This window comes from Lineus longissimus, chromosome 7 (genome assembly GCF_910592395.1).
Source record: "Lineus longissimus chromosome 7, tnLinLong1.2, whole genome shotgun sequence".
Classification (NCBI taxonomy): domain Eukaryota; kingdom Metazoa; phylum Nemertea; class Pilidiophora; order Heteronemertea; family Lineidae; genus Lineus; species Lineus longissimus.
In genome coordinates, this window is record NC_088314.1 from 12,500,832 (window position 1) to 12,513,763 (window position 12,932).

The following is a 12,932-nucleotide window of genomic DNA, read 5'->3' on the forward strand; positions in this document are numbered from 1 at the left end:
GACAGAAAAGGATCTAGTGGACTTAATGATGAGGTACTATCAAATAAGGTGTCCATCAAATGAATCATGAGGGCCTGTTGAGTTATACTCTAAGCCTGTCCTATAGGGCTAGGCTATCGTTTTTGTCTTTTTTACAGCCTACAGTACAGCCATGCATGCACAGCGCAGTGTACAGACAGTACAGGATTGCCAACCAAAAACATGAGCATTGCTGCGTAACGAAACTGCAGTGGAATTCATACTACGATGTCATAATGACAATGTGACTTTCAAAATAATTGTAAACAAACGTAAATGGCGAGATTTGTTGCAAAATTGCCAACCGCAACAACTCAGGGACCGTACCAAAATGGCCGACGGCGAATTATCCGGTCGCTAGCGCAGTCCATAAACAAGCATCAATTTTACCAACTTTGGGTGCAAGCTTGGTCATAAAAGTTACAGAACTGTTAGAAATACATCTAAACAACATATATATATACAGTTAAAAGTGCATAAAAATCCGGTTTCAACCTCCGGGCGCTACCTTTTTTCTCCGCCACGCGCCGGGCCCTACCGGTCGTTATTTAGTGCGACCGCCACCAGAGTGTTTATCAGTAATCTTTCGCCGTTTTAATTGCGCGTTTTAGGCAGATTAATCAATTATTACATGCATGCATTATATATCACCGAAATGATAATTGCGTTGGCTATTTGAAACTAAGTTCAGATATCATTTTCGATCTTTGAATTGAATTTAGGCGAGTGATTTTTGACACCCTGTCGACATATCAGGACTTGCAAAATTCACGCGAGATCGCTTGCATCATCGGTACGTTTGAAAACCGAATTTCACAAATTCCACAAATATTTATCACATACCATATGTATCACCACAAAGGTAACTCTCTAGACTATTTGAAACCAAGTTCAGATACTTATTTTCACAAAAATTCGAAGCTATGCAAGCGATTTTTCAGTGGTAGAGATCGACGGAAACAAATTTCTCGCTCTAAAATGACATGAGACGAGCACCAACTTTTGGTTACAAAATTTCCGCAATATTATAAAAAACTATTGATAAATCTGAATTATATAGACTCTTTTCAGTACCTAAACAAATTTCAGGTACATGGTCATGTTGATTAAAAGAGTATCAACCGACTGAACATGAGAAAGTTCACTCATCTTCATTGAAGCAGTGACTACCGCCATTTTTAAATGGTGGCATCTCTTCTATCGATCGGCCAATCAGCGGCACTGCTTGCAAAAAAGTTAAGCCACCGCCAAATTTGAAATCGCCAAAATTCAGGCAATGTGCCTGCAGCGCCAACTGGCGGTTAAAACTATATTAATTCCATTAAAAGTAAAAAATGAAAAAATATTTAAAAATATTCAGCCACATTTGAAAACAATATTTGCTCTGTGGACCGAGGTAAAAAGGGAAAGAAATCTAAACGCGAAATGACCTCATTCTCTTAATACAGGTCGGATCGCGCTGATTTTTCGTTTTTTGAGTTCACCTTGGGCAACTCCTAATTTAGCACCGTCAACGAAGTGGCTAGGCCTTCCCGGTCAGAAATGTCCAATTTTGTCCACAGATGGGTCCCTAGATGGATGGATTGCAGGACGGACACCATTTGAACAGCTATACTACTAGCTCCGCTGACTTTGTCAGCTGAGCTAAAAAGGAGTCACTGATAAGAGATATCACACTTTTTAGGTTTCCACTTCAGGCCCCCTGGTGGCCAAGTCGAAAATCAGATCAGACCGAAATTCAGTGTCCGAGGTTACATGATGTACGGAGTCGTGTACCAAATTTCAAGTTCATAGCATTAGCGGTTAAGAAACGAGCCATATACACTCAAACAGACAATTCATGCCATCTGACCTCTGTGACCTTGAAAACTAGGTCAAATAAAAACACTTACGATATGTGATGTATCCTTGCTAGGAGAACCTACCAAACAAATTTTATCTAAAACGAGTCACTCATAAGAGATATCACACTTTTTAGGTTTCGGCTTCTTGCCCCCTGGTGGCCAAGTCAGATCAGATCAGACTGAAATTCATTGTCAGAGGTCACCTGACCTGGGGTGTCCGGTGTACTAAGTTTCAAGTTCATAGCCTTAGCGGTTAAGAAAATTGCCACTATTTTTGAGACAGGATACAGACGACGACGACAGTCGACAACGGATGACGGACACTTCGCTGTTGTATAGACTCCCCTACAGTGAGCAAAAAATGGGGCGGCGGTGAACGTGTTAGCACAAAACCACCTCGTACAGTCTGTGCATTGCTCGAACAGGCTAATGATAACCACAAGGCATCAAAGGTATTTTCAACAGAGAGCAGCATTGACAATGATGTCTAAAACAGAGTCAGATGCCCTAAATATTTGGGTGAATTTAATAATGAGGTATGATAGAGCAGGGTGTCCAAAATACATGTAACCAGGTGGACTTGAAACTGAGGTTTCACAGAATACTTGAGTGTCTAATATATCTAGGTGGACTTGGCAATGAGCTATTAATGGAGCAGGGTGTTCTACTATTCCAGTTGACCTTGATAAACAGGCAACATGAATCAGGGTGTCTTAAATAACCGGGTGTACTTGATAACACTAGAAACACATTTGGTTTGAGAGGCGAATATTCAGTGGGAGTGGAACTTTTGATCTTACTAGCGACTGATGGATTTGTCAGTTGAGTCAGCCGGTGAGGTGTGGTTGGCAGGGCAAATGTTAGTAGTGTTGCATATAGATTTGTCAGTTGAGTCTTGTTCGACTATGGAGGTGGAAGGCGCCTGGTTCTTCGCAATAAAGCCTGGGACAAATTCTAGGACCGCGCCCCTCTCATTGAAGGCTAGCTTGTCAAAAGCTAGGTATCGAGCTCGGACCGTCTCTGGGCCGTAGCTAAGGCCACCAAGAAGACGGTCTTAAAGGTAAGATGCTTCCTATCTGCTAGGTGCAAGGGCTCGAATGGAAATCTCATAAGAGCCCGTAACACCACTGAGAGATCCCACTTGGGGACGCAATGTAAGGAGCGGGGACGCTCCAGAGACATGTTGCGAAGCAACGATGACAAGGCGTCATCCCAAGCCGGTTGCCAGGAGCCTGTCAGCCTAAGGGTGACGGCAATGGCAGAGCGATAGCCCTTAACCCCCTGGACCGTTAACAAAAAGTTTAGGAAATCGAGGAAGTTGGGAAGAGTGGGAGCGATCGGAGAAACTCCGTGCTCCCCGCACCAGTCTCGAAAGACGAGCCACTTACTGTCGTATGATGTAAGGGTAGACTGTCTTTGAGGCTGAGCGACTTTTCGGATAATGTCCTCCGAAAAGCCTCTCTCTCGGAGGAAATGCCCGATAGTCTCCAGGCGTGAAGCCTGTAGAAAGAAGGGTCCTGATGGTAGACCCGGCCTATCGGGTGATATAGCAGGCGGTCCCACTCCGGCAATCTGCGGGGGTGGTCCGTCAGGAGCTCCAGCAACACCGGGAACCAAGCTTGGTTCGGCCAACAAGGGGGGATCAGGCAAAGCCTGACGCGCGATGAGGCCACTTTGTTCAGAACCGGCAGCAACAGAGGGGTTGGTGGGAATGCATAAGCATTGAGGCCGTCCCAGGAGGCCGACAGGCTGTCTACTCCCAAGGCCTCGTCGTCCGGGAGAGGAGAGTAATACAGGGTGAATCTCTTGTTGAGGCGAGTGGCGAAAAGGTCCACATTCGGCGCATCCCACATCCCGGCCAGCCGGGACACAATCTCCTGATGGAGGGTCCACTCGGTCTGGACTAAGCGATCGGCTCTGGAGAGAGCATCCGCCAGGATGTTCCTCTTGCCGGGGATGTGACGGGGGAAGAGCTGGATGTCCAGCCGACGACAAAATTGTAGGAGGTCCCATGTCAGACGACACAGTGTGTCGGACCTCGTTCCCCCTTGTCTCCGAATATAGGCGACGACAATCGAGTTGTCGGAGAACAGAGATACCCTGTGACCCCGTAACCGGGACGAAAAGGCCTTTACAGCTAGGATGACAGCCTGCATTTCGAGAATATTGATCGAAAGGCGAGACTCCTCCCCTGACCACGTGCCCTTGGTGGTCAGGTCGCCCTCGTTCAGGTGAGCCCCCCATCCGAAGAGGGAGGCGTCCGTGAAGAGGGACATCTGGGGGGGTAACGGACGGAGCTGCACCCCTCGGAGGAGCTCCGTCCACGTCCCCCAGAGCCTCCAAACGTCCTCCAGTAGCATGGAAGGGAGTGCTACTGCTCGATCGAGTGGGTCCGAGAAGGGGCGCCAACTCGAGAGTAGGAGGAGCTGGAGGGGGCGCATATACAGGCGACCGAGAGGAACCTGGTCCGCCGCCGAATTGAGCAGGCCCAGCAGGGACAGGAACTGTCTGGCTGTGCCGCTGTCTCGGCGACGGAAAGCCCGAATCAGAGACCGGATCTTGGTGACCCGGTCCTGAGGTGGGGACATGAGGCCCTCTCTGGTACGGAAACGTACTCCCACGAAGACAAAATCCTGAGACGGGTCTAGCTCGGATTTTTCTAAGTTTGTTATCCACCCGGCCTGGGTCGCCGTCTTGAGCAAAAACCGAGTCTGCTTGAGAAGACGGGGACGGGATTGGCAACGTAGCAGCCAGTCATCTTAGTAGCAATGGAGCTTGAAGCCCAAAGCGTGAAACGGGGCGGCGAACGCCCTGACGACGGTTGTGAAAATAAGCGGGGCGGAAGCCAGGCCGAAAGGCAAGGCCTGAAACTGATAAATTTTGCCTTCGAAGTAAAAGCAAAGGAAATGTTGAAAGTCTGGATGGACTGGGATGTGAAAATACGCATCCTGTAAGTCCATGGAGACGGCCCAATCGTCGGGCTGCACCGCTGTTGCCACTGACCTGGTTGTTTCCATCCTGAAACTGGGTACCCTGAGGAACCGGTTCAGGCTGGACAGGTCTATGACCAATCTCCATTTTCCCGACTTCTTCGGAACCAAGAAGATGTGGCTGTAAAAGCCCGGGGAGGAGTGGTCTTCCACCACCGTGACAGCCTCCTTCTGGAGGAGGGAGTTGACCTCGGACCGAAGGGCTTCGGCCCTGGCCGGGTCCACGGGGGGTATTACCGGGTGGGGAGTCGATGTCGTTGGGGGAGGATGGGCAAAATCGAGGCGAACCCCGTGCCGGAGCATGTCCGGGACTGGGGAGCCTTTTTGACACCATCCGACCCAAAAGGCTGCGAAATGGCGCAGTCTGCCCCCAACGACAGAGTCCGAGGGAGTGTCGCCTATTTGCGCCCGAGGAGAAGCTGACAAGTCACCGACCCCTGCCCCCGCGACCCTTCCGCTGTTGTGGCTGGAAGGGGCGCTTGGGCTGCCCGCCGCCTCCGCCCTGACCTGAGGGGCGGTGGCGCTTATTGGAGGGGCGGGCTGGAGCCGCAGCTTCTGTCTGCCCTCGGGGACGAAAAGACCCGGAGGAGCCCTGCGAGGCCGAGGGCCCACGAGAGGTCGACGCACCCCGGGGGCGTCTGAACTCCGGCTGACGTCCCAGGCCCGCGGACCATGAAGAGGAACGCGGGCGGGGGGCCTGTCTGGGGGGAGGAGGGTCCCCCTCACGACTCTTATCTGACTCGCGCTGAGCCCCTAAGGTATCAGGCAGCGAATCGTGGAATAAGAAGGGACCGCCCGAAGGGGCGGTCCGCAAGGCCTCGCGCAGAAACTGGGCGCAGACCACACTCAGCCCCTCGATGAGGAGGTCCCGGCGCTTCAGCACCGCGTTGGCTGCTTGTTTGGCAGCTAAGTCACTGGCATGTTGCAGTGACTGCTGTAGGGACATAGCCAGGATGCGTTGCTCATCCGTGGCGTCCGCAGCCAACGACCTGGAAAGGGCACAGAGCGTCAAGTCGGCGTACGATAACACCGACTGCGTCTCCTTAGCCAGGGCCTCATCGTTCTTAGCATCCCTCATAGGAGCAGACGTGAGGACTTTCGGAACGACCAACCCGGCGAGCTGCACATCATCCCTCAGGGGGATGAGTGAGACCGGGTCGGTCCCCGACGGCGATACTCTATAGTATTCTGGCCTATACGAAGGACTGTGAGGGGAAGTGGCCGTGAAGCGCTTCCCCGCCTTCGTCCAGGCTCCCGGTCCAGTCGACGGCAAAGTCGAGACCAGGGAGCGCTGGTGGCCCCCGCAGGACGGCGCCGTGTCCCTAAGCGTTGAATCGAGCCAATGAGAGGCTCTGATCAAGGCAGGGGAGGGGGGCAACTCATCGAGTGCCCAGTCCGGCACGGCAGCCAAGTCCGGCTCGTCGGCATCCCCGAAAAGATCGAAAGGAGCACGGCCGAGCGCGGGGTTGACCGGCGGGAGAGGACAATGCTCGGTCGGCACGAACTGCCGGACGAGCGCGCGAAGATCGCACATCCCAGCCACAATGGTGGGGTCCTCTGTTCCAGAGGGGCAGTCAGCCTGAGGGGCCTGCCCGATGGAAGATTGGGACTCATCGTATTGATAGTCGACCTCCATGGGGACTTGGGGCAGCTCAAAGGCCACTGGTCTCCCGGCCTGCTGCTGAGGGGCCCTATCTGAGAGATTTTTGGTCTCCAGATGGGCGGCCAAACTCTGCAGGACCTGACGCTGCTGGGCCGTAAGGCCCGGTGCGATAGGCCGGGGATCCTGTCTGGGGCAGACAGGGATGGCGGGGGGCTACTCACCACAAAGGGGGTGGAGCTCAGACCCGCAGAACCAGACAGGGAGGGACGGGGTCGCACCGGCGAAATCGTGGGGCGAACCCTCCCGACGTCCGGACGGACCCTAGGGTCTCTGGACCGGACGTAATGCCCCATTGTCGCACCCCTACCCCAGGGGGGTAGGTCACCTCCGTGCGAGACAAGAGGGGGCGGCAGAACAGGGGGGGTGACGCCCGAGTCTGCGGTAACCCACGGGGAGGCGGTCGACGTCTCCAGAAGGGGACGGAAACTGGGGTGAGCCGCCTGCCAGGCCTCATAACCCGATGGGATACGCCCCGTCGCCTCGGAGCGGTCAGATGTGACGGTGTAATCTGAAGACACAGTCACAACCGAAGACACTGCCGGAGGCACATCCAACCCGGAGGAGGACGGGGGACGACCCAATGCCGCAGCAGGGGGGTCCCGACGGGGGAGGGCGGAGGAAACCCGGCCAGGTGGGGGCTTAGATGTAACTAAGGACTCCACGGCCGGTAGCCGGAGGAGTTCCTGAATCAGGAGGTCTGCCTCCAGCGGGGTATGCTCGACGCCCAGGGGATCGGGACGCAAAGCGTCCAGAGTCCCGCTCACTACGACCCCCTGTGAAAGGGGGGAGAAGCCAATCTCCCTAGAGGGCGCCCCGATGAGGGGGTCACCGGCGCTCAACCTAGGAGAAAACTCGGGGGGCACACCTCCGAATGGAGGGTGCCCGGCCCGAGCCCCGGAGTCGGGCGCCGAAATGGCGCCAGAGCTCCGGGGGCCTCGCCCCCGCTGAGAAGAAACAGCGAAGGGGGACTTAGAAGAGGCCACACCAGACTTTCTGGGGCCTCTCCGGGTCGGCTTCTGCTTCTTCGACGGCCAAGGGGCCAGAGAAGCAGAAGGCAGCGTCCCGGCAGCGGACGAAACCGCAGTCGCAGAGTCCGACGGGGCGGACTGGCGAGCCGGGGACGAACCGGGACGGGGACTAATAATCCCCGATACACCGGCACCCGGGCACCTGAATACCCAGAAGGGCAACAGGCCCAATAAGAGGGCTGGAAAGCCCAATAATGACAAGAAAGACGCTAACAAGAGCGGCAGAGCCAGCATCTTGAGAGGCCACACAAAAGAAGTGAACGATAAGAAAAACTTATATTTATTTGGTCACGTGACCGGAGCCTGGAGCGAGAAAATTTTTGGGCGAACGGCGAAGAAAAAGCATTCTAAAGTGGCGAAATCAGGGAAAGATGGGTAAAGGAATGGTCTCACCCGCTTCCTGAGATCGACAGCTCCAAACGGACGTCCGGGGGGAGGATCCTTCTCGATACTGTCACGGAGAATTCGACGCAAACAGCAGCAGAAACTCGGAGCTTGTGGTACAAGGCGCCGAGGAAAAAGTACTGGCAATATGGCGGCTTGCACGGTTGATGGGCTGTACAGGGGCGCCGCCTGGACGTAGCCTTGTGAACTGGATGGTTATTTTTCTAATGTAATTAGTTAAATAATTCCTCGGGTAGATCCGATATGGGTACATATGCAAAAGTCTGACCTGGGTAGAGTATGAACGACATAAAATGTTAGTAGTGTTGCATATAGATTTGTCAGTTGAGTCTTGTTCGACTATGGAGTCTCTGTCATAGTGTGGTTGGCAGGATAAATGTTAGTGGTGTGGCAGATAATCAGGCGTGCCACTTAGATCTTAGGTCAAATCTTGAAAATGTAACTTGGGGCCCTCTCGAAGAATTTTTTAATGGAGAATGCTTAAAGGCAATTTGTGAGCATCTGAGAGCCAAGAATGAGACTGTCAGAATGGATAAAAACTGACCCTAAAATGTCCTTCTTGATACTCAAAGAGAGTTTTGATTCCTGGGAGCAATCTTCCCTCAAACATTATGTTCATAAGGATCGTTCATAAAGTAATGCCACACAGAAGGATGATGCATGATGATGATGTAGCAAAGAGCACAAGGACGAAGGTCACCCGGATACAATCTATGCTCATCCAGAAACAAATCTGGAAGAACATCCATGGAGACACTTCCCCAAGCACAGTATTTATACAAATCAGCCTATAAAATGACTGGTTTGGAATGATACCAAATGCAAATTAGAGAGAAGCTTCACAGACTGAAGTGTATGTTGTGATAAACAACTCCAGTCGTTGCATGGTCACCATCTTGAGGCAAGCAGTAAAGGGAGTCCGGGAATTTACATCAAATCCTATATAAAATGCAGGTTGAGACCCAGCAGCTCAGATACAAACTGACAACCTAGGGACAACCAGTAAAAGTCTGGACCTTTACATAAATTCCTACGGTGGTTGTGACAAACTAGACCAGTGAACATGGTCCAGCCTAGGCCCGGGGCAACCTTTACATTAGGGACAACCAACCAGTTCAGGACCAAGTCCAAAGGGTATGATTGATCACCCGCATTGACATCGAGGAAAAACTCTACAAATACACAGATATTTTTGTAAATCAACTGCCACATAATGTTTTCTTTTTTGAGTTGTAAGTATTACAGTGACAGAAATAGAATGAAATATTAGAATCTACTGGTTCTTCTGATGACCGAGTGAGCACTGATGTTGAAAAGCCATTGGAGGAGCAAAGTGTTCGGTTCCCATGAGCGGAGCCTGTGTGATTTTGAGTCATTCATATGTGTTTTGAACGCACATTGTGATGAAAGGTTCAGGCCTGATTTCGCTATATCTGTTGAATGACAATCCGCCATTGCCGATTTCTCTGAACTTTCGGATGACCATGGGATGGATATTGCATAAATTCTGACAAACTCTGCTAAAATTTATCATTATTATGTTGTTCAACTATAATTAATCCCAGCTGAAGATAAGTTGTATTCAGTATTGTAAAATAAATCATTGAATAAATAACCATGCGAACAGATAATCAGACTTTTTTCACTGATTAAGTCATCATTTGGTCCCTGGAGGTCCATGAAGGAGGCCCACTCATGTCTCACGACTCGACCAAGTAAGGAAGATGTCCTGCCAATAGGCTTTTATCACAACAAGACAAGGTTGGAGGTTCAATGGTGGTCTTGTTCTCAACTTCAACTGAAGTTACATTTATTTATTCTTTCTCTTACAGGTATGGAACAAGACGTTGTGGGGCATGAAAACAGTAACATGCATGCCTTGGCATGGGAGTTGGAGATGTAGAAGAAAGAGCAGAGTCTGGAACTTCAGATTCACAACCCCACGTTGTATTTGATGCGACGCGGTCAAACATTGACAATTAAGCTGCTAAAAGGCTTAAAAATTCAATTGTGGTCTTGTCCTCAACTTCAACTTAAGTTATATTTATTTATTCTTTCTCTTACATAACAGTAATGGAACAAGACGTTGTGGGGCATGAAAACAGTATCACGCATGCCTTGGCATGCGAGTTGGAGATGCAGAAGAAACAGCAGAGTCTGGGGACAGGCGAATGAAGGGGTCCTGAATTTCTGGCAGTGGTGAATGCCATGAAAATTGTTTACCTTATAGCAGAGCATGATACACCTCACACAACAGTGTACCCAGCCTTACTCAAATTCCTTATTGAGGATATGCCCACTACTGCTCCAGTGATGCTGCTGATGGCTTTCTCTGTTGCATGGCAGATGTCAAGCAGGCGGAGATACTTGAGGAGATGGACGAGAGTAGTGCATTTGCCTTCCTTCTGGATGAGGCAACAGACTTAAGTGTCCAAAAACACTTGGGCATGTGTGTACACTACCTCCGCCAGACAGAAGCCAAAGCCCCAGTGCTCTCCAGTTCACAGTCGCATGATACTGCCTCAGCTCCTGAGACTGAAGTGGTCACAAGGTTTCTAAAAGATAGGCTGCTCCCAAATGGCACTGCCGAAATGATATACACTACTGCTAAAGGTCATCTTGTTGAAAAGGAAGTAAACATGGAGAAACTGAAGTTTGTAGAGAGTGATGGGTGTGCAAGAATGACAGGAAAGAACACTGGAATCAACACTCAGTTTGAAAACGAGTATCAACCCGTAAGAGGCTCTGTGTGCCATAACCGTGCCTTGGCACTTATATTTTTCTAGTTCTGAAAATAGCAGACAAATGGATGAGGCTGATGAAGTTCTAACCGGCCCTTTCAAATACTACCACTACAGCAAAAACAGGACAGGAGCACTAGAAAAGCTCCAGAAGCTGCTTGACCCAGAGCATCTGCTTGCGCACACAAGGTGAGTGAGTAGTAGGCCTGAATACCTCAAGTCCTGCCTTCTGGCCAGATGCCATGTACTGTTGTGTAATCACAATGGGAGAAAACTTTACACCAGCCACCCATATGTGACCTTACTTTTAAGGTCACATATGGGTGGCTGGTGTAAAGTTTTGGATATTAATCTACTTAAATCTACTTAAAGTTTTGGATATTAATCTACTTAAATCATTTGCTATTAAAATAGCAAATGATTTTGGATATTAATCTACTTAAATCATTTGCTATTAAAATAGCAAATGATTTAAGTAGATTAATATCCAATTAAAAGAATGATTCTAGCCATTGACCAGGCATTGTACTTAGGCAAAGCAAGTAGGCCTACTCGGTACTTGAGTTGTTCGTGTCTGTTGTTCAGGGAATGCACAATCTGTAATAGTACTCGGTGTGATGCTGCTCTTATCTTTCAGGTGATGTCGCATTATGCTGCATGTACAACTTTGAGGGATACCTACAGCGCTGTGTTGGCGTACCTAGAGGATGCGGTCGCATCTTAAAGAGATCAAGTTGTTAGAGGCTATCACTATTTTTGGGTATATTTCCAGCTGTTCAGTCTCGTCTTCTGTCGGGAATTTCTTATTTCTGCCATGTATTAACTGGTTTACTTGGCTGTATCTCTGAATGCTTGAAAGTTTGTTTCAAATGATAATATTCATTCGTCAGTCTGAGACGAATGGTTTCAGCACAGCTGTCTGATGTGTCAACATTACCATCCCGGAAACGAGTTCAATGATCAGACCTCCCGACGGACAGACAGTGCCCCCCTGGACAATACCCCTCTAGCCTTTATGGGCTAAGGGGTAAAAAGGTCCTGGCATGAACATGTGCATTAATCTGCCAAAGGTTATGGAAGCCATTGAAATTCGGTGTCCAAGGTGACAGACGTAGGGAGTCATGTGTACCAAATTTTAAGTTCATAGCTTTTGCGGTTAAGAAACGTGCCATAGTTACACTCGAACGACCAATTTACGTCATTTGACCTCTGAGACCTTGAAAATTAGGCCAAATCAAAAACCCGTACGATTTGTGATGTATCCTTGCTAGAAGAACCTACCATAAAATGTTATCAAAAACGAGTTACTCATAAGAGAGACATCACACTTTTTAAGTTTCTACTTCTGGCCCCCTGGTGGCCAAGTCAAGGATCAGATCGGACCGAAGTTCATTGTCAGAGGTCACTTGACCTGGGGGGTCCTCTGCACAAAGTTTCAAGTTCATAGCCCTAGTGGTTAAGAAACGTGCCACTGTTTTTGAAACCGGATAAGACGGACGACGGATACTGCGGTGCTGTATAGACTCACCTAGACAGTGAGCCATAAAGCAGATGCATGGAAGATGATCACAAATTTTGTAAAGATTGGTAATACATTGAACAATAAACCTGCTTTTTCGTACCTTTTTTCCACTTGCAGCAAGTGACTTGTATTCCTTCAGTGGTGCAATTTTCACATTCTCACGATCCTCTGTGAGCAGAAAATATGAAGCATCAGAATCAACTCTCATCTGGTCGTGCATATTCTTTATATCTTCAATCTTGGTCAAGGCATGAAATTGAAAATCAAATTATCATTACCATGGTGCTAAATTTGAGATCAATAGTAACAGCAATTTTCCACCATTTGACCTCCTTGTCCTTGAAGTGTAGGTCAAATCAAAAACCAATGTTTTTACTGTTATCATGAAGGAAAAATACCTGCATCTGAGGGTAACACCAATCAGTTGCGTAGTGCACATGGTTACGTAGCCGAAGTGCTCAGCAGACAGCATCTGTGGAATATTGTATTTATTTATTAATCAAAACCTCCTAAAAGGAGAACAATACAAATGAATCAATGGCACAGAAAATAATAAAACATACCTGTGATGCAAGATGATACAATAATCATTTAACCCTTTCAGGACTGAATATTTTTTCCCTAAACCTCCGCTCTGTACTGGATATTTTTCATGTTTTTTCGTTCAAAATCGAAAGTTTTTGAAAGCAAAATATCGGCTTTGCAAGAATCGCTATGAAAA

General features: G+C 49.1%; 1 protein-coding gene across 4 annotated transcripts in view; it reads right to left on the minus strand.

The window, feature by feature from the left end:
- The window catches only part of LOC135491759 (ubiquitin-like modifier-activating enzyme ATG7), a 380,340-nt gene that overhangs the window by 261,272 nt on the left and 106,136 nt on the right, over window positions 1–12,932 (minus strand). For all 4 annotated transcript variants that reach the window (XR_010447875.1, XM_064777886.1, XM_064777888.1 and 1 more), the window contains exon 5: window positions 12,312–12,449. Coding sequence is in view for 3 of the 4 variants with exons in the window: in XM_064777886.1 (XP_064633956.1) it covers window positions 12,312–12,449 (138 nt within the window). In the remaining variant the exon portion in view is untranslated. The remainder of the gene's footprint in view (window positions 1–12,311; window positions 12,450–12,932) is intronic.